The sequence below is a fragment of the Scyliorhinus canicula genome, chromosome 5 (assembly GCF_902713615.1).
Source record: "Scyliorhinus canicula chromosome 5, sScyCan1.1, whole genome shotgun sequence".
Taxonomy (NCBI): Eukaryota; Metazoa; Chordata; class Chondrichthyes; order Carcharhiniformes; family Scyliorhinidae; genus Scyliorhinus; species Scyliorhinus canicula.
This window is the reverse complement of record NC_052150.1, coordinates 189,774,220-189,795,568: the sequence shown is the minus strand read 5'-3', so window position 1 is coordinate 189,795,568 and position 21,349 is coordinate 189,774,220. Positions and strand designations below refer to the sequence as shown.

The window sequence follows — 21,349 nt, the reverse complement described above, 5'->3', positions numbered from 1 at the left end:
GTTGCTCCCCATCTGGAGTCTGGTCTGTTTCACCTGAGTCAGTGTTGGTTTGTCGATGCTCCACGTCCGGAGTCTGGTCTGTTTCACCTGAGTCAGTGTTGGTTTGTCGATGCTCCACGTCCGGAGTCTGGTCTGTTTCACCTGAGTCAGTGTTGGTTTGTCGTTGCTCCCTGTCCGGAGTCACTTCAGGTTCACTTGAGTCAGCTGAGGTTTCTTGATGCTCCACGTCATGAGTCAAAACATTCAGGAATGCATTTGCTTGTGGAGAGGCTCGAGCGAATGAGGTTTGAAGTAACGTGGTGTCACCGGAGTCACCAGTGGTCTCACTGTGATCGTCGAGTGCCTCTGTACACACTAGCTGAGATCTGTCACATTGCACATCTTGTATGGGAAGTGGGATGCCGTCGTCACTTGTCTCACATACATTGGGTAGAGCCTCAGTAGCTTCTTGTTGTTCACTTGAGCTGGGTAGACTGTCAGAGTCTTCTTGTGGCTCAAACAATGTGGGTGGACTGTCATAGTCGCTTTGTTGTTCACTGGAGCGTGGTAGACTGTCATAGTCTTTCTGTTGTTCAGAGGAGGTTGCTAGACCCTCATGGTCTTGTTCATGCAAGGACTGCGCTTTGGAGCCTTGCGTTGCTTCTATTATGGAGGCTGTCCACGTGCTCGCTGTGGAGGCTTGTGTCACTCGAGTCACTTCTTGTTCATGCAAGGACTGCGGTGTGGAGTCTTGCGTTTCTTCTATCGTGGAGTCTGTCCACGAGCTCGCTGTGGAGGCTTGTGTCACTGGAGTCACTTGTGTGGAGACGTGCAGTTGTCTCGCTGTTGAGTCTTTCATCGCTTCCTGTCTAGAGGCTGAGACCCTTTGTGGTGCGTGGACCACTCTCTATGTGAAGTCGGGAACCCTTAGCGGTGCGTGGACCACTGTCTGTGTGGCAGCAGGCCGCTCTCTGTGGGCTTCTACCGCTCTCTGTCTCTTGGTGTCAGGCCGCAGCATAATCCTGCAGTCAAGAGTCGGGATGTCATATATGCTGGGCTGAAGATCCTCAAATCCGAAGAACGCACCCACGTCTGTGTCGGATTTGGTACTGTGGTTGCCATTTCGAATGAAAAAAACCTTCATCTGAGTCGTAGTCTTCTAGGACCATATCATCACTTTTTGTGTCGGAGCTGGCATTGGGCTTGCGCTGTCCAAAGAAGAAATCAAGGTCGGTGTCGTAGTATTCTAGGACTGTGTCATGTCTTTGGGTGGTGCTAACTGCTTGTTGCAGGGTTCTGCGGAGGTTACTTTCAGCTACTGGTCGAATTTCAGGCATTGTGAGGACTTCCGGTTGCGGTGATGCGGAGCTAAGCCGCACGTTCAGTGGCTCCCGCTATTTTTGGTCTTTTGGGCTCTTTTAAGGGCCCGTAGCGGTGCTGGCTGGACTTTCCCCGGGTGGGAACACATCCACTGTGCTTATCTGCCGGTGGATGGACTGGACCAGGAGCGGAGCGGTCAGAAAATCGGCTTTGGAGCAGAGAAAGGCGCGAGGCAGGAGAAACAAGATGGCGGCGGGCGGGGTACCGGCAGCAGTGGGCGCAGGAGCAGCAGGAGCTGCTTCAGCGCTCCTTCAGAGAGCTGAAGGCTGAGCTGCTGGAACCGCTTAAGGCCTCGCTGGACAGGCTCATGGCGACTCAGACGGCTCAGGGTGCAGAGATCCGAGAGCTACGGCAAAAGGCCTCGGAGAGCGAGGATAAACTCCTGGGCCTGGCGGTGAAGGTGGAGTCGCACGAGGCGCTCCACAAGAAATGGCTAGCGAGGATGGAAGAGATGGAGAACCGCTCCCGTCGGAAGAACTTGCGGATCCTGGGCCTCCCGGAGGGGCTGGAAGGTTCGGTCTTGGGGGCCTATGTGGCCGTGATGTTGAACTCATTAATGGGCGCGGGGTCGTTCCAGGGACCCTTGGAGCTGAGGGTGCCCATCGGGTGCTGCTGAGGAAACCCAAGCCGAACGAGCCGCCTAGGGCGGTGCTGGTCCGCTTTCACCGCTTCGTCGACCGTGAGTGTGTGCTGAGATGGGCGAAGAAGGAGAGGAGTAGTAAGTGGGAGAATGCGGAGATCAGGATCTACCAGGACTGGAGCACGGAGGTGGCAAAGAGAAGGGCTGGTTTTAATCAGACAAAGGCAGTGCTCCACAAGAAGGGGGTGAATTTTGGCCTGTTACAGCGGTTCCCCTCTGGGTCACTTATAAAGATCGCCAGCTTTACTTCGATTCCCTGGACGATGCCTGGGCCTTCGTCCAGGCAGGGAAGTTGGACTCGAACTGAGGACTGGGGGGCTGGGGACTGATGTACACAGTCCGGAGGCCTTGTCCTCCTTGGTATCCTTTCGTTTTTCTGGTTGTGTTTGTTAATGCTTTTTTGCGTTTTGGGGCTGTTATTTATTTATTCTGGTGATTTCTTGTTTTTCACTGGTGAAGGGCTGGGGAGCTGTTCGCGGGCCCGCTGGGTCATGCGCCCTTCTTTTCCCGCGTGTTGGGTCGGGGGGGGGGGGGGGGCGGGCGGGGTGCTGAGATGGAAGCGCGGGCTTTCTTTCCGTGCTGGAGGCGCAGTGGGCGGGACCGGCACTGGGTGGGGGGAGTGGTGGTTGTGTTACACCAGGGGGTGTCGTTGGGGTGGTGGGAGCAGTCGGGGTCAGCAGGAGTCGGCTGACTTACGGAAGTATGATGGAAGGAACTACGCAGCTAGGGGGGCCCTAGCTGGGAGGGGGGGGGGCACGTGGTGAGCCGAGGGAGAGCTATGGCTGACCTACGCAGAGGGAGGGGGAAGACCCCCCAGATTCGGCTGGTCACATGGAACGTGAGGGGGCTGAATGGACCGGTGAAGCGGTCCCGGGTCTTGGTGCATTTGAAGGGGCTGGGAGCAGACGTAGCTATGCTCCAGGAGACGCACCTTAAGATGGCGGATCAGGTGAGGCTGAGAAGAGGCTGGGTAGGACAGGTCTTTCACTCAGGGCTCGATGCGAAGAATCGAGGGGTGGCGATTTTAGTTGGTAAGAGCTTGTCGTTTGTGGCGTCGAGTGTGGTGGCGGACAGCTGTGGCAGATACGTAATGGTGAGTGATAGGCTTCAGGGGGAGCGGGTGGTTCTGGTCAATGTGTACGCCCCCAACTGGGACAATGCGGGCTTCATGCGGCGAATGTTGAGCCGGATCCCGGACCTGGAGACGGGGGGCTTGATCTTGGGAGGGGACTTTAATACTGTGCTGGACCCAGCCCTGGATCGTTCGAGGTCTAAGACGGGCAAGAGGCCGGCGGCGGCCACAGTGCTGAGGGGGTTTATGGATCAGATGGGAGGGGTAGACCCTTGGAGGTTTTTGAAGCCGGGGGGTAGGGAGTTCTCCTTTTTCTCCCATGTCCACAAGGCTTATTCCCGGATTTATTTTTTTGTCCTCAGCAGGGCGCTAATCCCGAGAGTGGTGGGGGCGGAGTATTCGGCGATAGCCATATCTGACCACGCTCCGCATTCGGTGGACCTGGAGCTGGGGGAGGGGAAGGCTCAGCGCCCGCTGTGGAGGTTAGATGTGGGGCTTCTGTCAGAGGAGGAAGTATGTGGGCGGGTCCGTAGGTGCATCGAGGGGTATTTGAGAGCTAATAACAATGGGGAGGTGCAAGTTGGGGTGGTCTGGGAAGCATTGAAGGCGGTGGTTAGAGGGAGCTGATATCTATTCCGGCGCACAGGGAGAGGGGGGAGAGGATCGAGAGGGAGAGGTTGGTGGAGGAAATGGTAAGGGTGGACAGGAGGTATGTGGATGTCCCGGAGGAAGGGCTTTTGAGGAAGCGTCGCAGTCTCCAAGCGGAGTTTGATATACTGACCACCCGGAAGGTGGAGGCGCAGTGGAGGAGGGCGCAGGGGGCAGTATATGAGTATGGGGAGAAGACAAGTCGGATGCTGGCCCACCAGCTCCGGAAGCGGGAGGCAGCGAGAGAGATATGGGGAGTCACAGATGCAGGAGGGAACCTGGTGCGGAGTGCTAGGGACATTAATGGGGTGTTCAGGTCCTTCTACGAGGAGCTGTACCGGTCGGTGCCCCCTAGTGAGGAGGGTGGGATGGACCGCTTTCTGGATAAGCTGGAGTTCCCAAGAGTGGAGGAGGAGCGGGTGGAGGGGATGGGGGCCCTAATCGAGTTGGAAGAGCTGATTGAGGGGCTGGGGAGCATGCAGACAGGGAAAGCACTGGGACCTGACGGGTTCCCGGTGGAGTTTTATAAGAAGTTCTCAGACCTGCTGGGCCCGTTGTTAGTGAGGACCCTGAATGAGGCGAGGGGGGGGGGGGGGGGCTTTGCCCCCGACGATGTCCAGAGCATTAATTTCACTGATTCTGAAGCGGGATAAGGACCCCCCTCCAGTGTGGGTCTTACAGGCTGATCTCGCTCCTCAACGTGGATGCAAAGTTGTTGGCTAAGATACTGTCCAGCAGGGTGGAAGATATGGTCCCGATGGTTATCCATGAGGACCAAACGGGGTTTGTGAAGGGGAGACAGCTGAATGTCAATGTGCGCCGGCTTCTTAATGTTTTAATGATGTCGGCGGCGGATGGGGAGGCGGAAATAGTAGCATCGATGGATACGGAGAAAGCCTTCGATAGGGTGGAGTAGAGCTACCTGTGGGAGGTGTTGAGGAGATTCGGGTTTGGTGAGGGATTCATTAGCTGGGTGAGGCTGCTGTATAGAGCCCGGTGGCGAGCGTGGTTACGAATGGGAGGAGGTCGAAGGACTTTAGGCTGTCCCGGGGGACAAGGCAGGGGTGCCCCTTGTCTCCCCTGCTCTTCGCGTTAGCGATTGAACCCCTGGCCATGGCGCTGAGGGATTCGAAGAACTGGAGGGGGATAGTGCGATGGGGGGGGGGGGGGGGGGGGGGGGGGGGGGGGGGGGGGAGAGAGGAGGAGCACCGGCTGTCGCTGTACGTGGATGATTTACTGTTGTACATCGTGGATCCGGCGGGGGGGATGCCAGAGATGTTGAGGATACTTGGGGAGTTTGGGGACTTCTCGGGCTACAAGCTCAACGTGGGGAAGAGTGAGCTGGAGAGGGAGGTGGGGGAGCTCCCGTTGAAGAGGGCAGAGAGGAGCTTTAGATATCTTGGGGTCCAGATAGCCAGGAGCTGGGGGGCCCTTCATAGGCTAAACTTTTCGAGGCTGGTGGAACAGATGGAGGAGGAGTTCAGGAGGTGGGATGCGCTGCCACTCTCCTTGGTGGGCAGGGTCCAGTCGGTTAAGATGACGTTGCTCCCGAGGTTTTTGTTTCTCTTCCAGTGTCTCCCCATCTTTATTTCAAAGGCTTTTTTTAGGAGGTTCGTGTGGGCGCGGAAGACCCCGAAAGTGAGGAGGGTATTCTTGGAGCGAGGCAGGGAGGTAGGTGGTTTGGCATTGCCCAACCTATGTGGGTACTACTGGGCTGCGAATGTGGCAATGATTCATAGGCGGGTGATGGAGGGGGAAGGTGCCGCATGGAAGAGGATGGAGGTGGCGCCCTGTGTGGACACGACTTTGGAGGCACTGGTGACAGCCCCGCTCCCACTCCCCCCGGCAAGGTATTCTACGAGTCCGGTAGTGCTGGCTTCCCTCACAATTTGGGGGCAGTGGAGGCGGCATAGGGGGGAAGTGAAGGCCTCAGTTTGGACCCCGATACGGGGCAACCACCGGTTTGCACCAGGGAGAATAGATGGTGGGTTTTTGAGTTGGCATAGGGCATGCATCAGGCGGATGGGGGACCTCTTCCTCGACGGGAAGTTTGCAACTTTAGAGGAGTTGGAGGGGAAGTGGGGCCTCCCCCCTGGGAATGCTTTCAGGTATATGCAGATTAGGGCGTTTGTTGGGCGGCAGGTGGCGGAGTTTCCGCTATTGCCGCCAAGGGGGGGGGGGGGTGCAGGATAGGGTGCTCTCGGGGACGTGGGTCGGTGAGGGTAGGATCTCGGCAATTTATCAGGTGATGCAGGAGGAGGAGGAGGCCTCGGTGGAGGAGCTGAAAGCGAAGTGGGAGGAGGAGCTGGGGGAGGAGATCGACGAGGGGATGTGGGCGGACGCCCTGGGAAGGGTGAATTCGTTCTCTTCTTGCGCACGGCCCAGCTTAATTCAGCTGAAGGTGGATTATGGGTCTGTTAAGGGGGTTTGATTTTGCAGCTATATGTTTGTTATTCTCTTTTTTTGTTGTTAATTTATTGCTTTGTATTGGGGGGGGGGGGGGGGGGGGGTTTTCTTTCTGTTTTTTTTCTATGCCTTGTTTATTTCATTGTTGGGAGAAAATTTGTTGTTGAAAAATGTGAATAAAAATTATTTAAAAAAAAAGAATTTCAGGCATTGTGCTGTCGTTCCAGGTGAAAGAATCTTGTTTTACGGCTTAAAATTTTTTTTTTCATGTTTTGGGACATTTCCCCTTTAAGTGGGCGTGGCATGGGAACTCTGACATCATGAACCGTGTGATGTAGGTCATAGGAAGCGATTGGGCATGCTCAGATCGCTGTTCCTTTACTTGGGGCCTTTATCTCTACTGTGCATGTGCAGCATCTTTACCAAGATGGCTGCAATTCAGAACTACAGATTTCTGCTGCAAGCCTACCTTGCGCCTACTGGTGAGTTTTGATGCTTCTTTTACTGTTTTTTCTTGGATGTCCCTCGCAGAATTCTTGGAATTTGTCCAGGACTGCCTGCAAGTCGCTCTTGTTTTGCCCCTTTGATTATTTGAAGGTCTGGAAGATTTCAGCTGCTTCTGGACCCCGGGATGGTGAGTAGAAACTTTATTTTCTCTGCATCCGCCACACCATCTAGGTCGGACGCTGCCACGTAGATCTCAAATCTCTGCCTGAACCAACGGCAGTTTTCGCTGAGATTGCCTTGGTACCTGAGCTGCTGTGGAACCGGAATCCCGAACATTGTCCTGCCTGGCTGTTCTTGCTGGTTGTCACTGTTTGCTGAGTTGTAACTATATGGATTTAACAGTCACTCCTGCGTACCATGTCTTGTTATGCCCTTGGCATAGCATAAGCGGCTTCCTTGATGTGCACTCTGACAAGGAGATAGCTTCAACACATTTATTGAACTATTTACATTCTCCTACTCGGGTTCGCCACTACTGTTAGTCCTTCTATAGCTACTCAGACTGACAAACCAGTCTGCTAAAATTCACGTGGTGGGTGTAATGTTGAATCAACCCTGAGTCTGTACTCACTGAGTGTCTCCACTGGAAAGAGGAAGATCATGTGTGCTGTGTCCTTTTTATATGGGTTGGTGTAATGCCCTCCTGTGGTAGTGTCACCTCTGTGTGTATCGTGAATGCCCATTGGTCATGTCCTATCTTACTGACCTATTGGTTGAGTGTCTATGTGACATGTCTCTGGTGCTCCCTCTTGCGTCTTGTGTATCTACAGTGATGCATATCACCACATTAGGTAGCCTAAGTGAATGGGCAAGAACAAGATGAAAAATGCGAAGTTATCCACTTTGATGTGAAAAAGTGAAATGCAGAGTATTTATTAATGCTGAGAGACTTGGAAAGGGATCTGGGTTTTTTTTAAATTCATTTACGGGATGTGGGGGTCACTGGTTAGACCAGCATTTATTGCCCATTAGTTGCCCTTCCGAAGATAGTGTTGAGGTGCCCTCTTGAACCGTTGGGTTTGTTTGTTCATGGGCCTCTGAAAATTAACATGGAGGCACAAGGCAAATAGAATGTTAATCCTTATTGGAAGAGGATTTGAGTACAAGAGTAAATATGTCTTAGTGCAGTTGCATACAACCTTATGTTGTTTTGGTCTTGTTACCGAAGCAAGGATACATTTGTCACAGAGGGAGTACATAAACATTCACCAGACTAATATCAGGGATGGCGGGATTGTCCCATGAGCACCTGCATTTTCTTGAGCTCAGAAGAATGAGAGGTAATCTCATTGAAGTGTACCAATTCTTACTGAGCTCGAAAGGGTCGATGCAGAAAGGATGCTCCCTTTGGTTGGACAGTCTAGAACCAGGGCACAGTCTCAGAAAAAGGGGCAGACTATTTAGGACTGAGATGAGGAGAACTCTCTTCACTCAGGAGGGTGAATCATTAGCTTGCTCTACCCCAGAGGACCCGGGAGGATTAGTCATTGAGTATGTTCAAATAGAGATCACGATCGCACAGTTGTTAGCACTACTGCCTCACAGTGGCATGGAACCAGATTAATTTCTAGCCTTGGGAGGGGCAGCACGGTGACACAGTGGTTAGCACTGTGGCATCATGGTGCCGAGGTCCCAGGTTCGATCCCGGCTCTGGGTCACTGTCCGTGTGGAGTTTGCACATTCTCCCCCTGTTTGCGTGGGTTTCGTCCACACAACCCAAAAGATGTGCAGGCTAGGTGAATTGGCCACGCTAAATTGCCCCTTAATTGGAAAAAAAATGAAATGGGTATTCTAAATTTATATTTTTTTTTAAATTCTAGCCTTGGGTGACTGTGTGGAGTTGGCACATTCTTCCTGTGTCTGCGTGGATTTCTTCGGGGTGCTCCGGTTTCCTCCCACAGTCCAAAGATGTGCAGGTTAGGTGGATTGTCCATGTTAAATGGCCTCTTAGTGTCCAAAAGGTTAGGTGGGGTGATGGGGATAGGGAGTGGGCCTAGGTGAGGTGCTCTTTCGGAGGGACGGTGCAGACTCGATGGGCCAAATGGCCTCCTTCTGCACTGTAGCTATTCTATGATCTAATAGATAGCTAAATATTAAAGACATCAAGTGATAGTGCAGGAATGTTGCATTGAGATAGATCAGCCTTGAGTTAGTTGAATGGTGGAGCAGGATGAGGGGTTGAATGGCCTACCCCTGCTCCTATTTCCTATGTGTCAGTTAGTGTAATGTAACATATTTAGCAGATGTGGCTGTCATGGTTGAGTAGTATGTGGAAGCTGTGAGATGTGGCTGTGAAGCTTGCAACAGTGCTAAGTGTGTGTGGATAAGGTGGAGCATTTGCATGTCAGGTTTGAGTCCAGATTGATGGAAATTATCGGTATGTCCGAATGGGAGTGGGATGAATGGAGCAGTGCCTGATGCTATTGAAGCAATTTGTCGGATATGGGATTGGGATATGGGATTTAAAGACTCAGCGTTTTATAGCACAGAGGCTGTTCAGTCCATCATGTCTGCTCCAACCATTAAACATCAATATGTCCTTGGGGCTACACTGCTGGCATTGACCTCAATGGTAATCTGTTCTCAAGAGTTTGTTTGGAGCACCTGCTGGTCCCCTATAGAGAGTCCATCGCCCTCCACCATGTTGTGTTGGAGAGCCTTGGAGCATAATTACTGCCCTGTTTTACTATTTTACAAGGTTCTTCCTGTTGAGACATTCCCAGCCACGTTCAGCAACTGGTCCAGTCAACTGGTCTCTTTAAAAAGTGCAAGCTGGCTTTAAGTAGTGCAGACTAACTTTAAATGAGGGTTGGGGGTGGGGGGTATGGCATTGTCACTGTGTAATGTTCTTGTCAGATAGCCTGATTTATATTACAAGAACACTTGTAGCTAAAGCTATAAATAATTTATTCACATTAACTGTGGGTAAATTATATACAAAACAACAGATGAATAACATTAAGATCAAGCACAAGCAACCTCTCCAGCTTCCTCCAGCCAGTCTGAGGGGTCATCTGACTATAACAGTCACCTGTACACTAGTGAGACTCCTAGTGGTCTGTCGGTGAATTACAACACCACCATGCTATCACTACACACTGGACGAGTAATCCAGAGACCTAGAGAGGGACTTGGCACATGGTGGAATTTAAACTCAAAAATCTGGAATTAAAAACCTAATGATGACCGTGACACTATTGTAACTTGTCGCAAAACCCCATCTGGTTCACTGATGTCCTTCAGAGAATGAAATCTGCCAACCTTACCTAGTCTAGCCCGCATGTAACTCCAGATTTCAAAAAACCACGCTAGCCTCTCACAATTGGGCGGCACGGTAGCACAGTGGTTAGCACAGTTGTTTCACAGCTCCAGAGTCCCAGGTTCGATTCCAGATTTGGGTCACTGTCTGTGCGGAGTCTGCACGTTCTCCCCGGGTCTGAGTGGGTTTCCTCCGGGTGCTCCGGTTTCCTCCCACAGTCCAAACATGTGCAGATTAGGTGGACTGACCATGTTAAATTGCCCTTAGTGTCCAGAAAGGTTGGGTGGGGTTACGGGGATAAGGTGGAGGTGTGGGCTTAGATAGGGTGCTCTTTCAAAGGGCTGGTGCAGACTTGATGGGGCGAATGGCCTCCTTCTCCTCATCTTTGTTTTAAGAAGCAGACCTCTTATTTTTAAACCTTGTTCCCTAGTTTTAGTCCCTCCCATAAGCGGAGCCACACAGCGGGATGGCGCAGAAGAAGATAGGCCCCCCCCCCCCCAGATCGCGCGGGGCCACCGATCGGTAGCCCCCGATCGCAGGCCTGGCCGTCATGGAAGTCCCCCCGAAGTCTGATCCCCCCCGGATGACCAGCGCGGCCGCGGGTCCGAGCTCCCGCCGGGTGGAACCACGTTGGAACCAAGCCGGCGGGAACTCGACCGGTTGACCGTGGAGAATCGCCGTGGGAGCCTCTTTCAATGGTCCCCGACCGGCGCAGCGTCGATCGCGCACACGCGGCTGGCGGCGTTCTCTGGTCCGCGGAGAATCGCCTCCTGGTATTGGATCCGATCGTGGGTCTGAGGTCCCATTTTCCGCCCCAGCGCCATGCGCGATTTCGGCACGGGGGCTCGGAGAATCCCTGCCCTTATGTTTCAATGAGATCACCTCTCATTCTTTTAAACTCCAGTGGGTATTAGCGACCCTGTTCAACCTTTCTTCATACTAGGAATGAGTCTTAGTGAACCTTGCAGAGATTCTTGTGTCTGTTACTGATAGATAACATTGCTGAACCTACACCATCCAGACTGAGTTGAGAAGGTTCTGCAGACTTGTAACATTTGTGGCGAAGACCAGGCCCATTGAACTCAAGTTGGCAGGGGATCAGGTTACATCCTACAAGGAGAGGAGTTGACATTTTTTGAGGAAGACAGAGTTTTGAAAGACTTTGTGGTGTGGACTGCTGAGCCAATTTCTAAGATCTGTCTTAATTATGTCTACTATTCAGCATGTAATTTAGAATATAATTAACCACAAATTGCCTGTTATGTTTAGTCTGGATGTTAGAGTATAGGAGGTTATCCAAGATAGTATGTAGTCTTTGCTTTGTATAGGGACGGCTTCATTCCTTTAATAATTAACTGGGATTTTGGAGTTCATTTTTTTTTAAAGTTACCTGTCGCTACCAAGATCTTAACAGAAGTAACCCTGATGAAAAGCCCTGGTCAGTTGCCACAAATATATTACGTGTTCAAGGACAAAGACACCATCTGGTTCTGCTTTTCATATTTGTCAACGACCAGAAAGCTCCTGATGTTCATGTTGCTGAAAAACTGAGGTGAGAATGATAATGTGAATTTTTATTAACGATGATTCACTTCAAATATACTGGAGCCATTGATTCATGGCTCTGCAGGGATTCAGAGACCAGGCGGGAGTTGTGAAGTATGGAGGATGTGTTTATTCTGAGTCTACAATATTCAACAGCCCATTTGGGTAAATCGTGCTGCTTTTAGGAGGAGGGAAATACGTGCTGGATCCAAGTTTTGCTTCAATGTTTTTGATAAATGGTATTTTTCTTGGTATATGTTGAGGTTGTAATGGCCCCCTTTTTGTGCAATGGGAGTGATGAATAATGAGTATAATAATGAGTATAAATGTCAGATTGGAAAAAGTAACCAGAATGAAGAAAACATTTGACTAGCAAGGAATGACTGAATAGAGCCATTTATGACATTGCACTGGAGATTCCACTGGATCTTGGTCGGATTACAGTGCCCCACGTTTTATTCATTTATGGGATGTGGATGTCCCTGGCCGGGCCAACATTTGTTGCTGATTTCGAATTGCCCTTGAACTTGCCATTTCGGAGGGAATTTAAGGGACAACCACATTGTTATGTTTCTGAAATTACATGTAGGCCAGACCAGGAAAGGCTGGCAGATTTTCTTCCCTACTGGGCATCAGTGAACCACATGGGTTTTTACGACATTCAATGATGGTTTTGTGGTCATCATGAAAATTTTTATCGGATTCATATTTTACCATCTGCTGTGGTGGGATTCGAACCCTTTGGAGACAGAGCATTAGCCCTTGTCTCTGGATTACTAGTCCGGCGACAATACCACTGTTTTCCCATGAAGAGAGGGGGTGAATGGTGGAGAGGAAGTCAATGCTGAAGTGGTTGAGAGTAGAACTCCCACAAAATTTAGCATCAATAGGACCATCTCTCAAAAGCACTAAGGCCTTGAGGTCCAAACTTCAAGTTGCAGCCATGTACAAATTCAAGAGAGTTTGAGATCGCATAGAAACCCATTAGCCGACAACCAGTATTACTGCTCGCACTATTACAATATTAACTTGATCCCTAACCCATCCAACAAACAGAATCAAAAATTCTACATACCTTACACTGTCCAAACACCTCTCTAGCCAGTATCCATTCTGACGTCTTGCAAAAAACAAAATATATTGGCCCCACAAAGTGCTGGTTCTGAGGTGGAGCTTCAGTTGGACTGTGAGGTATCAAAGAATTATATTACAAAGGAAAGTCGACAATGACAAACTCAGGATCAATAGTTTTATTACTCTTGAGTGATACTGATGTGGCTATAACCATTCAACATAATACTAGTTCTGTTATATATTTTAATCTGTGCATAACATCCAGGTGTGATGCAGAATTTATATCATGCAACAAACTTCAGAAATAGTTTAAAGCAGTGTAAGTATTTATCTTAAGAAAAATTGCATTACAATTGTTGTTGCAATCATAGAAATAATAATAATAATAACTGCTTATTGTCACAAGTAGGCTTCAATGAAGTTACTGTGAAAAGCCCCTAGTCAGCACATTCCAGCGCCTGTTCGGGGAGGCCGGTACAAGAATTGAACCCACACTGCTGCCTTGTTCTGCATTACAAGCCAGCTATTTAGCCCACTGTGCTAAACCAGTACATAGCATACAGGAAATGAGTCCAAGCTTGCCACTGACCAAACTGAGGAGTCAGAACTAGCCAATGTGGCTCTCAAGAGTGCTTCAGCAAGGACAATGTTACCATTTTAATCTAATACACAATTTTTTGAGACCACATTCATTAATTAGTAAACTTTAATGAATGTGGCAACGAGGGGCTTTTCACAGTAACTTCATTTGAAGCCGACTTGTGACAATAAGCGATTTTCATTTCATTTCATTTTAGGTTTCCATACACTGAATATCCTCTTCATGGTGACTTGATTCACGGATTAATAGCAAAATAATTGATGGAGAAATAATTCAGGGCTCTCAATATATCTCTAACCAAAGCAGGGGCATCTCAGCTCAGCTCAACTTCCTGTGCGAGGAACTGTGCATTCGTTTTAACACCAATCTGCAACAAAATAATTAATTGCTTAAGTTATTGAATTGTAAAATATGTTGATTATACGTATGTGCTTTGTCAGTATGTTAAAGGATTTTCTTTTAAACAAAAGAATTATTCATACTAGTTGACTGCAGTCTATCTTGAACATAGCCCAGTCCATCACATGAACCTGCCTCCCAGCCATTGACTCTGTCTACACTTCCCACTGCCTTGGGAAAGTGGGCAGCATAATCAAAGACCCCTCTTACCCAGGTTATTCTCTTTTCCAACCTCTGCCATCGGGCAGAAGATACAAAAGTCTGAGGACACTCACTAACAGATTCTAAAACAGCTTCTTCCCCGCTGTTACCAGGCTCCTGAATGGCCCTTTTATGTTCTGAACTGATCTCTCCACACATCTTCTCTACTCAGTAGTTCTACACTCCGTATGCTTCACCCGATGTCTATATCTATGTATTTATATTGTGTATTTATTGTATCTCCTGTGTTTCTTCGTGCATGGAACGATCTGCCTGGACTGTATGCAGAATAATACTTTCCACTGTACCTCAGCACATGTGACAATAAATCTAAATCTAAAATCTTTAAGTAACTAGAATGAATTGCTCTATTATTTTTCACTGCATTCATGGCGATCACCTTCTCACAAGACATATCAGTAAGGATTGTTTGGGTTTATTGTGACGTGTACCGTGGTACAGTGAAAAGTGTTGTTCTGTGTACAATCCAGACAGATCATTCCATACATGAAGAAACATAGGACTTATGATAAGTACAGAATGTAAATACATAGACCGAGGGTGGTGGAGTTTCCCTTCCACCATCTGAAGAGGACACATCCCTGCTGACTTCGCCTCCCCGCAGCCATTTCACACTCGAATGAACCTTAATTGGCTGCAGGCGGGATTTCCGCCCCTCACGCGGGAGTATAGGAGAGACTAGAGAGTTGACGGCCAGTCTGATTGGCCGGTAGCTCTCTAATCCCTGCAACGGCAGGAGCTGCGGTGGACAGAAGAGGGAGTGCATGAAGAATACAGAGCCAAAGTGCAGGGATAGATGGCAAGGGATGTTTTTGGGGTCCCAGGGAAGAGAGGGTAAGGAGGTCCTGGGTGAGGCGATGGGATGGACAGGAAGTGGAATTTTGGGTGTTGGCGAGAGGATGGTAAGGGGGTGGGGGGGGCAGGTTAGATGCAGCAGCCAACAGACCTTAAGGGGTGGGCACCCAAAGTTAAAAGGAGCCTCTGATGGAGGCCCCCCAATCTTCCTGCCTGAGGCCTAAGCCCAACTATCTCTGGGGTTCCCCCATGCCTTGAAAATCGTGCTGCCAGCCTAAAAGTTGAGGTGGAAACGGCCAATAATTTGCCACTTAAGGGCTTCAATTGGAGCTCGGGCAGGCAGCCTGCTCAAGGCCTTGCTAGGCCCAGCATAAACTTGCTGTGAGCTCGGTGTGGGCCGGTATCCAGCGTGAAATTCAGGCCATTAAATTACAAGACCACAAATTTTATTGGCCTAAATGTTCTGCATTTCCAGGAAACAACACATAAGTGCAATGAGCTGACTTTTATCCCAGAGTAAAGAGAAAAGAGGTAAACTTTAGTCTACATTTGCAAGAGTTCGCAGCATAGAAAGGAAGCCATTCTCATTACATAAGCAAAAGAAATATTCTGCCCATCATGCAACAAAAATGACACATTTTAAAAGCATTTATCATGGTGCCTCCACCAACTACCGTGAATAGCAACATCTTTAACGCCAAACCTTTCTTTGTGAATTCTCACCATATACATACCTCTGCTCCACTTACAATGAATCCCATCTTTTTGCCCCATTATATTTCATTCCATACAGTGTGCAGCCGGCTACAGGCAACAATTAATTTCCATTTATTAGTGTAATCTTCATATTTGCACTGTGTGCATGTATATTGTAAACCAAAGGAGCATCTCTTGCCCAAACAGAATTACAGGTAACCATAAAATTGGAAGAAGCCATTCCGTAATGATGTCTGTGTTGGCTTTTTGTTAAAGTGACCAAAATAATCTGACTTCCTAATAAATGTTAAAAATGCTGCAAATACTCAATAGGTCTGGCAACATCTCTGGAGAGAAACAGAGATTTTGTTTCAGCTCAGTGATCTCTCATCTGAACCCTCTCCCTATGGCTTGTAGCTTCCTCTGTTTAAAATGTTACTCTACACCTCCGTTAAAATATGCAATGGTATTTATCTTAACTGTTCCCAATGGTAAAATATTCCATACTCTATTAATCCCAAATGCCAGTGGTCCATTTTATGGCTTGACCTACCTTTTTCTGAATTTCATTTCTCTGATGCGGTAATCACTGGCTAGGCCAACATTTATTGTCCATCCCTAATTGCACTTGAGAAGGTGATGGTGAGGTGCCTTCTTGAACTGCTGCAGTCCCCGAGGTATCGGTAGTTCCTGGATTCTGACACAGCGACAGTGAAGGAACAGCAATGTAGCTTGAAGTCAGGGTGGCGTGTGACTTGGAGGGGAACTTCCAGATGGTGGGGTTTCCAGATGTCTGCTGCCTTGTCCTTCTAGATGGTAGTGGTTGTGGGTTTGGAAAGTGCTGCCTAAGGAGCCTTGGTGCATTTCTGCGGTGCATCTTGTCGACCAGGGTTTATCAAAGTGCAGGTCGCGACCCATGGGTGATTCGTGGGCAGGTGTCAGGAGCATCGCAGATCAATCGGTCGCCCATTCCAGTGGTGGTCCCGATCACGGGAGAAGCCCCAAATCGCCCTCCTTACCACTCACATACATACCACCTCACCCATCTACCACCTCACCACCTGCCAGCTTGCCCATCCAGCATCTCACCCACCTATCATCTGACCCGCCACTCCCTACCCACTCATACTATCCAACTTTGCACTTACCCATTTACTCATTCATCCACTCGCTCATTCATTAAAAGAAATGTAAACTAAGACCATAAGATATAGGAGAAGAATTAGGTAATTCGGCCCATCGAGTCTGCTCCACCATTCGATCATGGCTGATATGTTCCTCATCCCCATTCTCCTGCCTTCTCCCTCTAACCCCTGATCCCCTTTTTAATCAAGAAATCCCCTCATTAGTCAAGAACTTCAGCTAAGGTGCTGTTACCCAGAGGGCTACAGACCAAGAGCTGGAAGGTGGAATTAGACAGAATAGTTCTTTCTTCGATCATAAGAACTAGGATCAGGAGTAGGCAATTTCGCCTCTCGAGCCTGCTCCACCATTCAATACGATCATGGCTGACCTCACTCTGGCCTCATACCCACCGTCCTGTCTGTTCTCCATAACCCTTCAACCCATTTACTAATTAAAAATCTGTGTAACTCCGCCTTAAATTTATTCACTGTCCCAGCATTCACTGCACTCTGGGGTAGTAAATGTCACAGATTCACAACGCTTTGGGAGAAGTAGCTTCTCCTCATCTCTGTTTGAAATTTTTACCCATTATCCTGAGACCAAGACCTCTTGTCTAGAATGTTCCACAGGAAGAAGCATCTGCCCCACGCCTACTTTATCCGTACAAAAATGTTCAGATTAGGTGGATTGGCCATGGTAAATTGTCTCTTAGTGTCCAAAGATGTGCAGGTTAAGTGGGATTATGAGAATAGGGCAGTGGAATGGGCCTATGTACACAGGCTGCACTTTCAGTGGGTCGGTGTAGACGCGATGGCCCTAACGGTCTCCTTCTGCACTGTAGGTATTCTATCATTTTATGAATTAAAATCTGGAATTAAACAAAAAAGTCGAATGATGACCACAAAATCATTGCTGACTATTGTAAAAAGCTATCTGGTTCACTAATGTCCTTTCAGGAAGGAAATCTGCCGTCCTTGCCCGGTCTGGCCGACATGTGACTCCAGATCCACAACAATGTGGTTGACTCTTAAATGGGCAATAAATGTTGGCCTAGCCAGTGAACACGAACAAAGAAAAGTATAGCACAGAAACAGGCCCTTCAGCCCTCCAAGCCTGTGCCGACCATGCTGCCCATCAAATCTAAAACCTTCTACACTTCTGGAGCTCGTACCCCTCTAGTCCCACCCTATTCATGTATTTGTCATCGTGCCCCTTAAACCTCACTATTGTACTTGCTTCCACCACCTCTTCCGGCAGCGAGTTCCAAGCACTCACTACCCTCTATGTACCCTCTGTGCCCACATCTCATGAACAATTTTTTTTAAAAGATCTCTTTGGTTTGCCTGCAGTGCACAAACCTTGAATCCTCTCACCTTGGTGTTTAGTGTCTGGTTATTTCTGCCTGTGTGAAAGATCTGGGGCATCAACTGAACCTAAAGGCAATCCATAACTCTAAATTACTGCTGATGTTATCCATTCACTTTATAGAAATGCTTTAGTGGCCAATTTTTCTCACCTATGTTCATAGAATATGTGATTCCTGTGATTAGTGAAGAAGAAAAATAACTCTTTACACTTTTATGTTATCTGAAACCTTCTTGGGTATTTTCATCTCATTTTTCCACAGGTCACGGGGTGGATTATCCATTGGGGAAAGGACTCAGAAGAAAGAGGCCCAGTGTGGTGAAACTAGATTTCCTCAGAGCATGGTACCTTGGAGGGAAGCCCAGGAGGATCCTTTGGATCTGTGGGCATGGAAACTTCCCAGTTGCCTCAAAGCTTTTGGCCATTAAAACACGCACCTCTAGGTTGCCATCCCGATACTAAAGCAACATACTCCTTGCGCAATAAAAGCGTGAACCTGCTTCATTTTTAAATGCAGAGGAAATCATTCCATTATTGGAGCAGAGTAGAAGAAAACTCTGATCCAATTCTCCTATATTTCTGGGAGCGCCTGACAGTGCCATCGGGTGGGTAGCTCACTGGGCTAAATCGCTGGCTTTTAAAGCAGGCCAGCAGCACGGTTCGATTCCCGTACTAGCCTCCCCGGACAGGCGCCGAAATGTGGCGACTAGGGGCTTTTCACAGTAACTTCATTGAAGCCTACTCGTGACAATAAGCGATTTTCATTTCATTTCAAATATAGGAAAACATTCCATGCTGCAACACTGACATTCCTCGGTTGAACACATAGAAAGTCGCCAAAAACACGGAGAAAATTTGAGAAATTTGAATTGATATTTTGAAGGCTGGATTCTGAGACACCAAAGTCTTATTTTCTCGGTCAGTGTTGTCTGCGAGTATTATGTAATCAAAATTGCAATAAATACTGTGTTTGACTTTACATGAAGCCTGGACAGCAAAACGATTGAAGGTTCTGAAAACATCAGTCTCTAAGCATATATATCACATTATCACTCACTCTTAACAATGGATAATGACCACATGCCCCAGGTTTATTCGCAGCAAGAAGCAGCACAGTCATTTCTCCATGTGTCCATCATTTGGTATATTAAAAAAAGTCCTATCCATTCATTTATCACTTGTGCAGAGAACAAAGGACTGTATATAGAAAACTCAGGGGCTAAATTAACAGCGTATTCACCTAATGCTTTTACAATCAGCCTCCAGTTAATTAAATGAATAATTCAGAGAAAGACAAAGACAAAGATAAAGTCTGACTTTGAAATTAGCGTGACAAACTCACCATCCAGATCTTCCGTTACTCTTACCCCACAGCTTCAAGCCAAAATTAGCCTTTGCAGTTTACAGGAAAAAGGTGGCATTTTTAATATGTGATAATGTTCTTTTGTAAATCTACCACACAGTTCCCCATGCTAAAAGTTCATGCATTTGCTAATATGGTCATAAATGCCACCAGAGTTAATCTCAGACATAAATGTTTCAATATCCACTCATAAAATGTGTCCATTAGGGGCATCAGCAATATATTAGACACAGGCTTATAATGAAACCCTGGAGAGCAATATGGTAAATTGCACCCTCTATAAAGCATTGCTCATTTTTCTTTCAAAAATGCAACTGTGATTATAGGTCTCTGTTTCATAACTGTTCAGCGTATAAATCACCGTATTTCCAATGTACTCCCTGAGGCAGTATCTTTTTTCAATCTCAAAAGCCACTCTTTTGAAGCCTTCATTCCTCTCATACAAAAATTACCTTGGAACTGCAATTCTCCTGACCACTTGAACAGATTGCCAGCAGCAATAATGCTTCATATAAAACATAGAGAGATATTCGCGAACATAGATCTATTTTCCTTGAGGATTTTCCTTGAAGAAATATCTTTTGCTCCGTCAGCCATTTTCCTGCCAGGCTGCTGATCAGCTGACGTCCCGCTCTTGTTGCTGTGTTCATCGGCTCCTCACCTCGGGTTAGGCCCCATCTCTTTTAAATCTCCCATCTCGCCAACACTAAACGCATTCAAATGGTCATCGGATAGGCATATGGACGATAAGGGAATAATGTAGAGGGACTTTAGAGGGGTTTCACAGGACGGCGCAACATCAAGGGCCGAAGGGCGTGTACTGCGCTGTAATGTTCTATGTTCCATCATCACCTTCAAAATTCGAAACCCCTTTACTCTTCTATCTTCGCCTTCCATCCTAAAGTCTCTGTGCTCCCCATTTTTACCAGAAGCTACTCAATTCCTCGGGAGCAGCCCGAAGAGATGGAGGGGGGGGGGGGGGGGGGAAGCACATTCTTCCAATGCAGTGATGGGGGTTCTCTTCCTTAACCTTGTCAAACTGCTTCTACTTCAAAACTAAGAGATATTTCCATTCAACTGTGCAGCACTTATCAGGGATTTTCTGGTGGATGTCGCTGGTGGGGGTGTTTCTGGTTGCCGGGGGGGGGGGGGGGGGGGGGTCTGGTGGAGCCCCTAGTGGAGAGTCTGTGGACAGGGTCGGGTCATCCTCATGCTTGCGGTAGGGCGACAGAATTATGTTGCTGGGGGGTGGGGGCTGGAGGAGGGCCAACCACCAGATGTACCTATCGGGCCACCCACTCAAAATGGTGGACTGATAGTGGGATTCGCTGCAGAATACCTTGCAATCCCACCATGCATAAATTTGAGGAGTGGGGATATTAAATGCTAAACGCGTGCTGGTCAGACCATAGCCTTGTGCACACAAACGTGAGCACACACCTGGCACCCAAACACCAAGATCCTCAAAGAAATCCAGAAGATTCAACTCCCACATTCTCCGGGAAGTAAAAGCAAGGGAACAGTTCCAGGTGTAACTTTCTTCCAGTCTTACTCTCAGACTCCAATGAGGCCCATGTCGAAGGACTATGGAACAATCAAATCTATGATTTAAGAGGCATTCACCCAGATCATTAAGTTCAAATCTCGCAGGCACGAAGACGAGGTTGATGAGGATGATAAAGAAAAATGCTAATTTCTTGCTCGGACATTCCAAGCGTACTTCACATGCTAAAACCATCCTATATCACAACAGAAACAAGGGGCTGGATTCTCCCTTTTAGCAACTAAGTGCCGGCTGAAACTGAGAATTTGCGGGCGTTTTACGATTCCAAAATCAGTGCCGAACCCTCACCAATTCCGGGACCTGTGAGGGGCTAACAGCGGTGGCGGGAGGAACTCCCGGCTCCCGCGCCAAAAACTGCCAGAGAATGGCCGGGTCCCTGGCCGTGCATGCGCACGGCAACGACCTGCAGCAGTCGCACCGTACAAGATGGCGTCGGGCGTGCACAGACCCGACCCGCCAAATGCGACCCCACAGGCCACCCCGTGGCCACTCCCCACCAGTTCCCCCCGCCCTTGCAGAAGCCCTCCCCCCCCCCCGGCCGAGTGTGTCGGCGCTGGACACAGTTCAGAGCCACCACGCTGGGTTCCCAACCGCTCAGATCACACGTCAACCTCGTGGTCAGGAACTCGGCCCATCAGGGATGGAGCATCGCGGGAGGGCCTTCCGATGTCGCGTCAACACCGTTTCAACGGCGTGCGACGCCGCGACG

General features: G+C 48.5%; 1 protein-coding gene across 1 annotated transcript in view; it reads right to left on the bottom strand.

Moving 5' to 3' along the window:
• Nucleotides 1–13,301: 13,301 nt before the first annotated feature.
• LOC119966496 (integrin beta-1-like) overlaps nucleotides 13,302–21,349 on the bottom strand; it is a 132,153-nt gene continuing 124,105 nt past the window's right edge. Inside the window, 1 exon segment of the mRNA XM_038798276.1 lies at nucleotides 13,302–13,478. Within this exon segment, the coding sequence (XP_038654204.1) occupies nucleotides 13,468–13,478 (11 nt within the window). The 3' untranslated portion in view covers nucleotides 13,302–13,467.